Genomic DNA, 14413 nt, shown 5'->3' with positions numbered 1-14413 from the left:
GTGTGATGCATCTCTCTCCATCACTACTGACTTTCAGGAACAATTGAAAAACATTTCTTTTACCCCAGTGTTTGATGCCTGGAAACTGCTGCTCCTGGCAACCCTGAAATCAATGGCTGATAGAATGTTTTTAACTGGTCTTATAATGCTTCAAAAAATGTTTTGTTTGTTTTTAAAATTGATGTGCTTGCCACTCTGGGTTCCTTTGGCTTCGGGAGGAAGGGGGGGATATAAATTGAATAAATTATATCATAAATAATATCCATATTGGTCCTACTAAGCTGCTCAAATAGTGGATTTTTCTTACTTGTCAGTCATCTCCACGATCTTCATATCCAGTGTGTGCTGGCTCTGGAATGAGGAGTCCTTGGAAGCCCCATCTACATCTTCTGACAGGTGTGTGACAGGAGTACAGAAGGCAACAAAGGTCAAGGCAGGAGAGGAGGAGGTCGACTGCGGGTTGAGCATGAGGAATTTGCCACGCACAGACATCAAACGGTTCCTTCCATACCTCACCCGAAAGGCTCTCAGAGTGCGCATTTCAGTGATGAACTCAATTTCTGCAGCAATTAAAATATAAATAAATCAGGATGCTTAAAGCTCAGAGGCAGATCGAGGTTTGTGAGGGCTGATACTAGGCAGGAACTTGGAGGCACTCCTCCGATTCCTTTTTGCAATAAGTACACCAACACAAAACTCAATCTCTGTGTAACCCGATTTTAAATACATCTCTGTGGTCTAATACAGGGATGGGTGATCTATGGCTATACATGCTCCTGGACTACAACTCCCATCATCCTTTGCTATTGGTCTTGCTAGTTAGGGGTGATGGGAACTCGTCCATCAACATCTGGAAGGGCCCACATTCACTCTCCCTAGTCTGACAAGATGAAAGAAAATGACTTGTCACCCAATTCCATGTTGTTTGAGAAGATGCATTTTACTCCCAGGTTGCAGTTAGAGTTAAGAACAAGAGGGACGCGGGTGGCGCTGTGGTCTAAACCACTGAGCCTAGGGCTTGCCGATCGGAAGGTCGGCGGTTCAAATCCCCGCAATGGGGTGAGCTCCCGTTGCTCGGTCCCTGCTCCTGCCCACCTAGCAGTTTGAAAGCACATCGAAGTGCAAGTAGATAAATAGGTACCACTCCGGCGGGAAGGTAAACGGCATTTTTGTGCGCTGCTCTGGTTCGCCAGAAGCGGCTTAGTCATGCTGACCATATGACCCGGAAAAACTGTCTGCAGACAAACACCGGCTCCCTCGGCCAGTAAAGCAAGATGAACACTGTAACCCCAGAGTCGACTGGACAATGGTCAGGGGTCCCTTTACCTTTACCTTTAAAGCAAGAGTAGACAACCTGTGGCACAGCAGATATTGATTGACTACAACTCCCATAGTCTCTGACATACTGGCTGGGGCTGATGGGAACTGGAGTCCAGGAACATCTGACGTGTTTCCCCAACCCCTGTCCTAAAGGAATAACTTTTCTTGTTTTAACTTTCCAAGTATGCCAGTAATTTGCTGATGCCTTTCTTTGAGTGCCCCAGAAGTGAGGTGGGTCGTGGAGACCAGCTGTGACTGACTGTTTATAGAACTTCCTCCTCAACAAGTCTTCACTGGAACCTTCTTTGTTATTTTTCAGATTCCAGGTTAAGCTTTGGTGTGGTTCACCCAGGGTTTTTAGATGCGCTGGCTGATTTGAATTGATCTCAGTATTCTGGTGTTCTGTTGTGGCTATAATGGATGTTTGTTTTTATTGTATTTGTGTGCGACTCTACCCTGAAATCAATTGATAAAAGGTGGAATATATTTCTTTTTCTAGACAAGAAACAAAGAACAAAAAAAAGAAAGGAAACTTTGCTTTTCACATTAAAGGAATATATGAAATCGGACGCTGATGTTTATTTCTTCAGCATACCATGCTAACCAGCTGAGATGATGCCATGTCACATAAATATTAATTATCCCCCAGCTGCAATGATCTGCCCTTACCAGTGCCTGGATGCTGCTGGGCAAAACCGAGCTTCTCCTGGACAATCCCACTTGCTGGGCTGTTCAAGAGGTCAAAGATGGAGTCAGTGTGGGCTAAGAGTTCTACCTGCAAGAAGAGCATGAGAAATCATAGCAGCCAATGAATGACGACAGGCAACTTGTTTAGCATGTAGCTGTGTGCCACGATATTTTTAAAGTGAAACCTTGAGGACTATCAACTTTTGAAGGAGAAGTGTGACCTTAAATATTCTAACAAAAGCTTTAGGAGTTGTAAGCGAAATTGCCTTCTTTGATCTACTTGCACACCATAGCATTTCATGCCACAGACATTTCCCATTGCAAACGTTAGCACGTTTTGCAGGTTGACAAATTTCAGCCCCAATCCTTCTTGCCTCCAGTTGAAAGCATAGTAGTGAAAAAGGTTTGGAAAAAAACTCAAATTAGACCTTGGAGAGAGATAGCTAGCTCAATTCAACGACAGTACTGCATTAGATTAGACCAGGCATAGGCAAACTCGGCCCTCCAGTTGTTTTGGGACTACAACTCCCATCATCCCTAGCTAACAGGACCAGTGGCAGGGATGTTGGGAGTTGTAGTCCCAAAACATCTGGAGAGCAGAGTTTGCCTATGCCTGGATTAGATCAAGCAAGGCAAGCTTGGCTTCCTCCCACCTGCAATAGCCTGGACTTACCACAGAAAATCCAAGGAAGTGGGACACATTGTGAGAGACGTGAGCCAGTTTGCCATTTGCATTGAAAGCCAGGATGAACCCCGGGAGGGAAAGCACCAGTTCTGGGTCTTTCAGTGCAGCAGAAGTTGCGAGATTAGAGGATAGTCCCATCACTTCATGTAAATCTGAGAAAATAAAGAGATAGATTAATTGGTTCTCTGGGTCCACAGAACGAGGCTTCCCATTCATTGGCTAAAGGCTTGCTGCACATCGCCTTCCAGCTCCACGGTCCAACTTTTCAGCTCCTGCGTCAGACGAGAGAGCGAGAGAGCCCTGATTTGTGCATAAAGAGGTCACAATCTGTTTGCAGTGTGCTATGCACAGGCTCTCTAGCTTCTGCCTCCCTTGTGAGGCAGAACGACCCAGAGACTCCCTTCATGTTTTGACACATGGGTAGTGGTGCCACCACCCACCTTTTAATACTTTAGGCCACATACACAATTAAAGCACATTACTTCCCCCGAAGAACCCTGGGACTCGTAGTTTGTAAAGGGTGCTGGGAATTGTAGCTCCAATGAGGGATGAACTACACTTCCCATAATTCTTTGAGGGCACTCCACTTCTGAATACAGTGGTACCTTTGGTTATGAACTTAATTCGTTCCGGAGATCCGTTCTTAACCTGAAACCGTTCTTAACCTGAGGTACCACTTTAGCTAATGGGGCCTCCCGCTGCCGCCACACCGCTGGTGCACAATTTCTGTTCTCATCCTGAGGTAAAGTTCTTAACCCGGGGTACTACTTCCGGGTTAGCAGAGTCTGTAACCTGAAGTGTTTGTAACCCGAGGTGTTTGTAACCTGAGGTACCACTGTACATGGAAGATTCAAATTTGTGGTGCCGCAAAGAGGAAAGGGTAGACTCAGCCCTACCATAAGACAGTATGAGGTGACTCTCATACTGGTTGTTCGTCTTATAGCCCCCTGGCCATTTTGCTCTGTTGGACGACGGGAGCTGTATATGCTGGACAACATGCATTCTTCCCACCCCACAAAAAACCAGCCTGTTGCCTCAGGAGTTGTGGAGGACTATATCCTACCACCAGCATCAAAATTATTCAACTGCCTGACCAAATTGGTTTTTGTATGTGGGATGCCCTCAGAAGCGGTTTAGTCCTGCTGGCCACATGACCCGGAAAGCTGTCTGTGGACAAATGCCAGCTCCCTCGGCCTGAAAGCGAGATGAGCGCCACAACCCCATAGTCACCTTGGACTGGACTTAACCATCCAGGGGTCCTTTACCTTTTTACCTTTACCTGCCCTCATGTCCTTTGCATCAGGCAGCAAAATATTTTGAGTTAGCCTTGTGGAAGATACAGACTTACAGCCCTGTTAACGTGTTCAAAAGAACACGCAAGGACTTACCCTATTCGATGCATCTTTGTATGTTATTTTCACTATTGTGAAATATCGTCTCACCCCTTATATACCCGACTGAGCTATACAGGTGAGCAACTCTGAGCAACTCTGCAGGTGAGGGCTTACTGCTGATGCCTTCTTATCTTGAGGTCCATTTTGCACAATGTAGGAACGCGCTTACAAGCCCCCCGCCAGACGTTCCTGTTGAATGTGGGGAGTTTAGGGACAGGTGTAACCCAGGCAGACAGAGATGCTGGGGAGGGGGTTGCATGTGTGTGCCTGTTCCCCCTCCCCCGTTTAAGCCCTCATGTGTGCATTCTGTTGAACATACGGATAGGGATTTAGTCTGTTCTTCTTCCATCAGCTCAGTAGCATTAGGCAGGACCGTCGTGTGGGTAAGATTCCCCTAAAGTAAAGCATTGTGGTTCAACTCCAGATTTTTAATTAAAGTACTATTAAAGATTCAGGAGTAAAGTGACGGATGTAATGGGGCATTGCATTAAAATTAAAAGAACAGGGTATTTTCTAACTAAACCTAGATTGGTTTAATATTTAAATTGCATAGAAGAGCATCAGTATATAGCTCCATCGGTAAGAGCATGACACTCGCAGAGTCGTGGGTTTGAGCCTGACGTTGGGCAAAAGATTTCTGCATTGCAGGGAGTTTGGACTAGAACAGGCTTCCTCGACCTCGGCCCTCCAGATGTTTTTGGCCTGCAACTCCCATGATCCCTAGCTAGCAGGACCAGTGGTCAGGGATGATGGGAACTGTAGTCTCAAAACATCTGGAGGGCCGAGGTTGAGGAAGCCTGGACTAGAATATCCTTGTAGTCCCTTCCAACTCTACAGTTCTATGATTATGAGCTAAGCTTAGGTTCCATTTGTAGGCCAGGACAGAGCCCCAGCCCCATTTTTCTTGCAGGTATATTCTGGACGTGCCATTGATGCAATAACAGTGCATTGGTAGCAGATTTATAATGGACTGTCTACACACCATTCCGTTTTGTTAGTTGTTCTGCGATGCTTTCCCAGTGTGTATTTATTTATTTAAAGTACTTATATCCCGCTTTCCCCCAAGTTGGGGTTCAAAGCAGTTTACAAACTTTTTTAAAAAACTACACTATAAAATACAAAGGAATAAAAACAAACTAAAAACAGTAATTAAAGTACATCAAAACACATTTAAAGCCAACAATTTAAAAAAGAATTTTGCCAGTGTTATCACTCTATAGTAATCCGAAGCAGCACTTTTGCACTATAGTGGAACAAAGGCAGGACACCTCCCCCTTCCCCACCCCACAAATAAAAAGTTACAGGGTTTCAGCAGGAAGAAGAGTTTGGATTTGATATCCTGCTTTATCACTACCCAAAGGAGTCTCAAAGCAGCTAACATTCTCCTTTCCCTTCCTCCCCCACAACAAACACTCTGTGAGGTGACTGGGGCTGAGAGACTACAGAGAAGTCTGGCCCAAGGTCACCCAGCAGCTGTATGTGGAGGAGCGGAGACGCGAACCCAGTTCACCAGATTACGAATTTACCGCTCTTAACCACTACCACACTGGCTCTCACACAGGAAGTAGTGGGGCATACACCAGTTTGAAACAAAGCAGTATGTCCACCCCAAAAACGTTTGCAGGTATGAACAGTACTTAAGATGGGATTGCATACAACCAGCCCAATACCATCTTGAGCACAGATAATAACAAATGCACTATAAAAAGGATGTCTAGAGTCGGGGTGTCACAGAGTTTCTCCGGGTCATTGTAGACCCAGAGCTACTTCCAAAACCATGCTATTTTTTAATGTTGCATCTCCAGGAGGTGGCTGGCGGGGGCGTTGGAGGAAGAGGGAGCTAATCAAACAGGGTTCTGACTGTATCAAATTTCTCAAGTACACACTGATTGCAATACTTAGCACACAGCCGGTCCTGGAAATTACTTTAAAATGTTTAAGCTGAAGAGGAGGAGTATAGAGCTTACTGTGTGCGTATATCTCCCCCTGTGTTTAATCCACACTTATGGGCAGAAAGGGGGCAATTCATCTGAGCATCTATCTCTCTTTTTTGCATTTTAAAATGTGTGCTACCACACTTTTTTTTAGAAATTTCAGACCATTATGCAATTTCTCGAATAAGGCTAAAAAGTAGAAGGAAAATAAGTACATGTGAAAAGCGGAGGAAGGAGGCAAAAACCCCTACGGTGATAAAATGGCACCAAGTGGAAAGGCAGCGTTTTTCAAAATCAATGTTGAAATTTACGCTAAAAGGCTTTTTAATGTAAGTGCTACGGCATGACTACTTTAATAATTAAAAAGGTGGGAATGTGCAAATTAGGTAAAAGGCACAAATGGCGCAAGAGTGGAAAAGTACGAGCGAAGGTATGCTGAAGCATTGAGGCATCGCAATGAGTTCACTTGCTCACTCCGTACAGTATGTCATTGCCCATATCAAAACCACACCTCTTAGGTCAGCTATACCTGTGGAGGTTGTGCCACTGTTGCTAAATGGTGCTGAATGCAGACTGCCTTGACTTAGATGCATAGGCCAAATGTTGTTGTTTTTTTGTTGCAGTTGATTCCCCCTTTTCCCCTGTTGTGATCCCAGAGTCCAGCAGCAGCCAAGTCTCCACGTCAGAGGCTGCAGGCTTTGTAGCCAAGAAGCCAGACCAAGTGTAGGGTGCTCTGATTGTGCAGCTGATTGAGAGCATGAAATGACAGGCTGAGGAACAAAGCACCCCCAGAAGAACCTCCTGTATCTGTGGGGCCAGAGTGCAGAACCTCACAGGCACCTACCCCAGGGCTTTAGGCATCAAATTCCTCCTCTAAGATCTCAGCAGCCCAGCAGCACAGGGAGCGCACCAGGTGTGAGGCTATGGAATGGAGAAGTGCAAATCTCCAGGGCAGAGTGTTGGCCCTTTAGGAATGTCAGGTTAGTTAGTCATTAGTCACAATGGGGTGGAGCCTGAAAGCAAAGGCATTAAAAGGTTCCATGTGCTCTCAACTATTTTTGGAGCAAGCTGTTCACTTGGAGCTCTCCGTGGTCCTGAGATTTCTGACCAGTCTTGCCTCCTTCTCCATGGATTCTGGTATCAGGCCAGGATGAGAATCGTCCCAGACCTTCCAAAGTTGCTATCCAGCACAGGAAAGATGCTCACTTTTGCACCGATGGAAATTTCTCTCCTGTGCCAAATAGCAATTTTGAGGAAGAGGGTTTTCACTTAGATCATGGTGTGAGAGCATAGAGTTAAATTTGTTATGGTCCCAATCCTAATCAGGATGCGCAGCACACTGAGTTTTCCGGTGGGGGCAGGGAGATACACATACCTTTAACTATGTATTTTACAGAGAGAAGCTTGAGGAATTCAGTTTCTGTGAATCCTGAAGGAAAATAACCTTCCCTCAGATGTGAGAACAATTATCCTTTGGATTTCACAACGCTCTGAAATTTGTGATAGGTCTCAGCTCAAACAAACTTACTAAAATGTGTTTTAAATGCATATTTTATGACCAAGCCATCTTTAGGCATGTGTGCATTGAGATAAAATACACATATGTATTTAAATAGGAATTTTTGTATGGATTATTAAAAAGAAATTTTGTAGAGTAATGCAGAAATGAGTTGGAAGTGACTCATGTCGAACACATTAAGTGTGAATGCATGCAAAGCTGCCATGGACCTGAAACAGACTGATCTATCCATCCCTCGTTAGTGTCACATGCAGTTTGATGAGCAATATTGACACAGGAGCTTACTGCTTAGGGAGGGAGGGTGGTTTGGGCCAATGCAGAGGATGAAATCTGGCTCAAAGCATTCCTTTGTGTTAGGCTTCAGGCTGTCAATATTTTGCAGGAGAGATGCATGTGCATGCTTCAAAATTTACTTTTGTGTAATTAATTTAGATTAAAGTGCTCTGTCACCTTTTCAGAAAATTAATAGTTTTTTGTGATTAGGAAAGTGATGGGGAAATGCGCTGAAAAATAGGGAATGAACATAAGATTAATGGGAAGACATAAAAACACCTAGTAAGCACACTAGAATTAATGCAGGATGAATGTCCAGTGCCATATAACCCCCCTGCATACAAATCAGGATGAACACTCGGAAAACACTGGATGTAGTCTAACCTCCGCATAAGCTTTGTGCAAGCGAATCAGAAGGAAGGCTGACAAAAGAAGTCACCTGGAGCAGCCCTTAGAAACAAAAGAGGCAACAGGAGGGCATTTGGCTGCAGATTTTGTTATCGATGGTTTAATAAGATGGGGGTGGGGTGGGTTGGTGTTAGAAAGGAGAGGATCTTTGGTGGGGAAGTGTTAAGAAAGGTTCAGTGTTTAAATATCTGCAGCCTGGCTCTTAGGTTTTCCTGGAGCAAGAAATAAGGAATTCAGTGCTCCCCTCTACTCAATCATTCCCCTTTCTACACTCTAACCAGTGTGGAAATTTAAATTGTGAGCCTTCTGAAAAGGAAGGCATTTCTGTACACTCCCATTGCTCACCCTGAACAGTAGCACAAGACAGACTACCATTTTAACAGAGCAAGCCTACACATGTTTACGCAGGAGAAAATCCTACTTTATTCAGTGGAGTTTACTACCAGGTAGAAGACTTGGGGTGCAAGTGGCGCTGTGGGTTAAACCACAGAGCTTAGGGCTTGCTGATCAGAAGGTCGGCGGTTCGAATCCCCGCGACGGGGTGAGGTGAGCTCCTGTTGCTCGGTCCCTGCTCCTGCCAACCTAGCAGTTCAAAAGCACGTCAAAGTGCAAGTAGATAAATAGGTACCGCTCTGGTGGGAAGGTAAATGGTGTTTCCGTGCACTGCTCTGGTTCGCCAGAAGCGGCTTAGTCATGCTGGCTACATGACCCGGAAGCTGTCTGCGGACAAATGCCAGCTCCCTCACCCAATAAAGCGAGATGAGCGCTGCAACCCCAGAGTCGGCTACGACTGGACCTAATGGTCAGGGGTCCCTTTACCTTTACCTTAAGACCATACAAGATTGCAGCCAAAGGCTTTGTATATGCTTTTAATTAAAAACACTCCCTGCCAAAGAATCCTAGGAACTGTAGTATGTTTAGGGTGTGAGAACTATAGCTCTGTGATGGGTAAACCACAGCTCCCAGGGTTCTGGGGTGAGAAACACACTTCAAATGTTTGGTTTGTACACACCAACATATAACAACAGAATTCTCTACTTGCCTACTCAGAAGTAAGCCCCACTGAGTTCTAAGAGACTTACTCCCAAGTAGGTAAGTGTAGGATTTCAGTCTGAATAACTCAGATTGCATTCCCTCAGCACTTGCTTTCCAGCTCACTACTTAGTCAGTTTCACTAATCAAGGCTATCACAGCAAATTCCTCTCTCCGCAGAAATCCGTCTCCGTGAGGTTGATTTAGGTCTTTGCTGTTTTCTGCCAAGTGAGCTCCTCCTTCTATGTTATAGATTAGAAGAGAACAACATCTTTCAGGCAATACATTGTGCAGAACAGAACATGCCCGTCTTGGAACATAATTACGGAAGAACAATATCAAGGTCATTGCAGCTTCTTTCACTTTATCGTGTGATCTAATGGCACTGCAAAAAATAAACCAAAAAAAGTTTTTTGATGTGTTTTTTTTTTTGTAAAAAATGCAGCTAAAGGGCATGTTAGCTCTTGCACTGATCCTCTCAGGGACAATTCAAAAAGAAAAAGGGAAGACAGGAAAATGTCTTCAGGTAAAATACACCTTAGAGGAGACCATGATGGATAAAGTGTTCCCATTCATAAAGCCAGCTGCTTGCTCGCTGTATACTTACTCTTTGCTACCTCTCCTATATCTCCTTTAAATAGAAATAAGGGTGCAATTAGACATGACAAGGAAGATCCACAACCAGAATTTCCTAGAGTTCAGCCACCACCCCACTGGTAGTGGGTGGAGGGTCAGGTTGGGGCCATGGCGTTTGCAGGGGAGGGTGCTTAACCCTTTCCCCTTATACCGTTTTCCTGATGAAAACTGCAGTTTCCCCTGTGAAGGGAAAACAAGAGAAAATGTACCACTGCAGAATGCATGTACGAACATTTCCAGTCTGAATTCACAGTGGTGGTCTTTATTGTTAACTGATAATAGGGAAACCAGCTTTTCTGTGCTTTAAGATTATTGTTGGCATCTATTGTTTTATACCCTTTAGTTTTATTAATACAGGAGCAGCTGGTATGGAGGGGTCTGGTGTCCTGTGACAGTCCTTGACGCTTCCATGAATGGTGCAGGGGTAAAGGTAGGGGGCGCTCCATAGATGCACTGACAGAGCCAATCCACCAATGAGCTTAGGGAGTCCTGACCTCACCACCACCCTGTCCAATCAGGTGCATCTACCAATGAGCTTAGGGAGTCCTGACCTCACCACTAAATTAAGAATTAACAACTAATCCAGAATGCGGCAGCTAGACTGGTGACTGGGAGCGGCCGCTGAGACCATATAACACCGGTCTTGAAAGACCTACATTGGCTCCCAGTATGTTTCCGAGCACAATTCAAAGTGTTGGTGCTGACTTTTAAAGCCCTAAACGGCCTCGGTCCAGTATACCTGAAGGAGCGTCTCCACCCCCATCATTCTGCCCGGACGCTGAGGTCCAGCGCCGAGGGCCTTCTGGCGGTTCCCTCATTGCGAGAAGCAAAGCTACAGGGAACCAGGCAGAGGGCCTTCTCGGTAGTGGCACCCACCCTGTGGAACGCCCTTCCAGCAGATGTCAAAGCGATAAACAACTACCTGACATTCAGAAGACATCTTAAGGCAGCCCTGTTCAGGGAAGTTTTTAACGTGTGATATTTTACTGTATTTTTGGTTTTTATGGAAGCCGCCCAGAGTGGCTGGGGAAGCCCAGCCAGATGGGCGGGGTATAAATAATAAATTAAGAATTAAGAAATTAAGAATCCTGCCCAATCAGGTCCATCCACCAATGAGCTTAGGGAGTCCTGACCTCACCGCCACCCTGACCTGCCCCATCTTGGTAAGTGTGAACAATTCCCATGCCCACCCCAGACCCTCCTGTATTAATGGAGCGACTATTTCAAATGTCTTCTCGTTCTCTGCTCAGATCCCAATCTGATAGAGCATTCTTCAACGTCAACTTCGTTGGACTGGTCACGTTGTTCGGAAGCCTGATTATCATCTTCCAAAGCAACTACTCTATTCCCAGCTTAAGAATGGAAAGCAAAATACCGGGGGACAACAAAAGAGGTTTAAAGACGCTCTCAAGGCAAATCTTTAAAAATGTAGTAGAAGCACTGATCACTGGGAAACACTGGCCTGCGAGCGCTCCAGTTGGAGAACAGCCTTTGCCCAAGGTGTCATGGAAGCACGAACTCAGGGTGAAAAGGAGAAACAAGCTAAGAGGAAGGCACACTTGGCAAACCCTCACCGTGATCTACTTCCACCTGGAAATCTATGTCCTCACTGTGGAAGAATGTGTGGATCCAGAATTGGCCTCCACAGTCACTTATGGACTCACTGTTAAGACCGTGTTCATGGAAGACAATCTTGCTCGGCTACGAGTGATCGCCAAAGAAGAAAGAAAAAGAGAGTTATAAATATTTTCATAAAAGGAAGTTCTAAGCCACCCCTGTGAGCAGATGCAAGCAAACAGATGTGAAAACGCCACAGGGAGTTATCTTTGGCATAGTGAACATTGGAAAAGACACACGAGGAAGATCGGTACCATCCATTCAAAGCACATTCAACACACATTTAATGCACGTGGCTTCCCTCAAATAATCCTGGGAACTGTAGTTTGTAACGGGTTTTGGGAATTGTAGCTCTGTGAGGGGAAAGTGACAGTTCTAGGCCGCTAGGGAGGATTCGTGTGTTTGAAATAGATGCTGCATGTGCTTTAAATTGTGTCATATATAACTCAGTCTACTCATCTTCTGGAATAGCTTTTGAATGGGAGCAAGCTTGGAGGCTGGCTGCCGACTCATTACTTACAGACCTGTGATTTCCTAAGATTATTCAATCCAATAGTCACTTTTCCTCACCCCACCCTAAATCAAGGTATCATGACCTCACCACCTTCGTTGCTGTTTTTCTGAATACATCTTGAGAAAGTAAGGTTGGTGAGAGGGAGGTCAGCACTGTGACCGCTCGCCACACGTGGAATGGGCCACCAACTTGTGCTCCAGATGTCACTGAACCACCTCTCCCACAATCCCTGACCACTGGCGGTGCTGGCTGGGGCTGATGGGAGTCCCAACAACATCTGGGCAGCTACAATTTCCCCACCCTTACTGCAGAAAGAGAATGTGTGTCCCTCTCTAGCAACTGTCCAAGCTTTCTTAGGGAGGCCTACATCACACTGGAGAAACTTGTCCACATTAGACTTCCTGTTTGCCGCGGCCATCGGAAAAGAAGTGTGGAATAGCCCTTAGGGGAATTCTGAGCAGTGTGGTTTTTTTTAGAGGTCTCGCAAGGTGGACATGTGAGAAAATGGAACAGTTTTGGGAACAGATTTATAACGAATTGAAAAAGATATTTAAATACACTTTCCCGAAAAAGCCGGAAGCTTTCTTGCTAGGCTTGATGGGAGAGGAAATAGAAAAAGGTTATTTATGTGTGCTACGACTGCTGCCAGATCTTTGTTAGCCCCTAAATGGAAAGTACCAGAATTACCAACAATAGAGGAGTGGCAGACGAAGATGGTTGATTATGTGGAACTAGCAAAACTGACCTGTAGAATCCGAAATGAGAAGGAAGCAAAATTCCAAAAAGATTGGAGTAAATTTATGGAGTACATAAATAATAAGTGTTAGAAATCTGAAGACTCTGGCAGGACTGAAATAAATCTTACGATGTAGGTAGGATTGGATACAGTAAGAAACTGTGGAAAAGTAATTGACATAAGAAACCTGTTGAAAGGAAGGAAGGAAGTCAATGCTCAGCAGAGTGTGGGGAAAGAATGTGGGTTAATAATTGTTGAATTTTACTGTATTTTGTTTGTTTGTATTAAATGAAACACCAATAAAATGCATTTTTAAAAAAGAGAGAAACTTCACCGCATTCTGAGGACATATAAAGTCAGCATTAATCGAAACAGTCATCGCAAGAGAGGCTTAATATTCACCTGAGGGGAAAAGCTGCGTCTCTCGTATGTAGAAGCAGACCAGAGCCATGGTATGAAGGTATGAGAGGCGCTCCTTCTCTTCCTCCAAGATGGGCAGAAGCGAGCGCAGATTCTGCAGTTCAGCGTTGATCTGATCCCGGCGAGCCTTGGAAGCACCTTTAGTTGACCTGATGACCAAGAGTTGCAGGATATGAGACAACTTGGCAGTTTACTCAGCACGGCCCCACAAAGTTCCTACAACACTCCCAACATATGAGACAGTTTGATTCACATGACCACTCCCAATTTTCATACAATAAAGAGGTCTTATGAAACTGTAGCTCCAATATAAGACTGCAAGTTGATTCTGCCCCCCCAAAAAAACAGAGACCGTGAATTCCCCACAGTTCATGAGGAAGAGGGGTTGACTGTTAAACCACTCTGAGAATTGTAGCTCTGTGAATAGGGGGAATAGGGGTCTCCTAGCAGGTCTCACTCAGCACGCTTAACCAAACTACAGTTCCCAGGCTGCTTCAAATGTATAGTGCAGATGGGATCCTAATCTCCACTGCCATTTTGACTGAGTTAAGTAAAAAAATCACCTCAGTTTTACATGGGTGATATACTTTATGCATAGGGGTAGACATCTGACAACTTGGGTTCTCCTCACTTTCCCATTTTTCCAATCTCAAATTCAGTTCTTCACATTTCTGCAGCAATGTATGATTTCCCTCCCCCCCCATAAGAATTCACCAGCATTTTTGTATATTTGGCAGTTTGCCCAGGGCAATGCATTATTTTCCCCAAGGCAATGCATTTTTACACATACACACAGTCTCTGCATTTTCATACACATTGGTTGAAGAGCTGCCCTGCCACTTTTAGAGAAGTGTGAAATTTGAAGAAGAGCTGTGTTTCCACCTGAGCACTGGTTTGAGAACAAATTAGGTAGCTTCTCATTCATTTAAAAGCTAATGGAATCGAATTCATCGTAGATCTCTCCTTGTAAGTGCATCCCATGTGGTGCAAGCGGGAATAATCCATTTTAGGAGAAAAGCTTCAGAACTAAGCAAGTTCCCTCTCATGCAACCAGTGTTTCACTATATGATGCCCTGAATCGTTCCCCACTGGAAACAACAAATGAGGTAAAATATTATTATGACAACTTTGCCTTTTAAAATTTAGAAGGCAAAGTTGTCAGAAGAATGTTTTACCTCACTTAAGGGGACAAAGAGAATCATTCCTCGCACAGGACCATTTCACAGTGGTGCGAACAG

General features: G+C 44.8%; 1 protein-coding gene across 3 annotated transcripts in view; it reads right to left on the bottom strand.

The window, feature by feature from the left end:
* LOC309365681 (endothelial PAS domain-containing protein 1-like) overlaps window positions 1-14413 on the bottom strand; it is a 38227-nt gene that overhangs the window by 8922 nt on the left and 14892 nt on the right. For 2 of the 3 annotated variants that reach the window (XR_014166246.1, XM_081903999.1), the window contains 4 exons: window positions 13158-13324; window positions 2681-2844; window positions 1990-2095; window positions 308-560 (listed from right to left, as the gene is read on the bottom strand). Coding sequence is in view for 1 of the 3 variants with exons in the window: in XM_081903999.1 (XP_081760125.1) it covers window positions 308-560; window positions 1990-2095; window positions 2681-2844; window positions 13158-13324 (690 nt within the window). In the remaining 2 variants the exon portion in view is untranslated. Of the gene's footprint in view, window positions 1-307; window positions 561-1989; window positions 2096-2680; window positions 2845-6864; window positions 6941-13157; window positions 13325-14413 lie in introns of those variants that run through there. The other variant, XR_014166247.1, reaches the window with a different exon arrangement.

This window comes from Podarcis melisellensis, assembly GCF_964234715.1.
Source record: "Podarcis melisellensis genome assembly, chromosome: 3".
In the NCBI taxonomy this organism is placed as follows: Eukaryota; Metazoa; Chordata; class Lepidosauria; order Squamata; family Lacertidae; genus Podarcis; species Podarcis melisellensis.
This window is presented reverse-complemented; position numbering and strand designations above follow the sequence as displayed.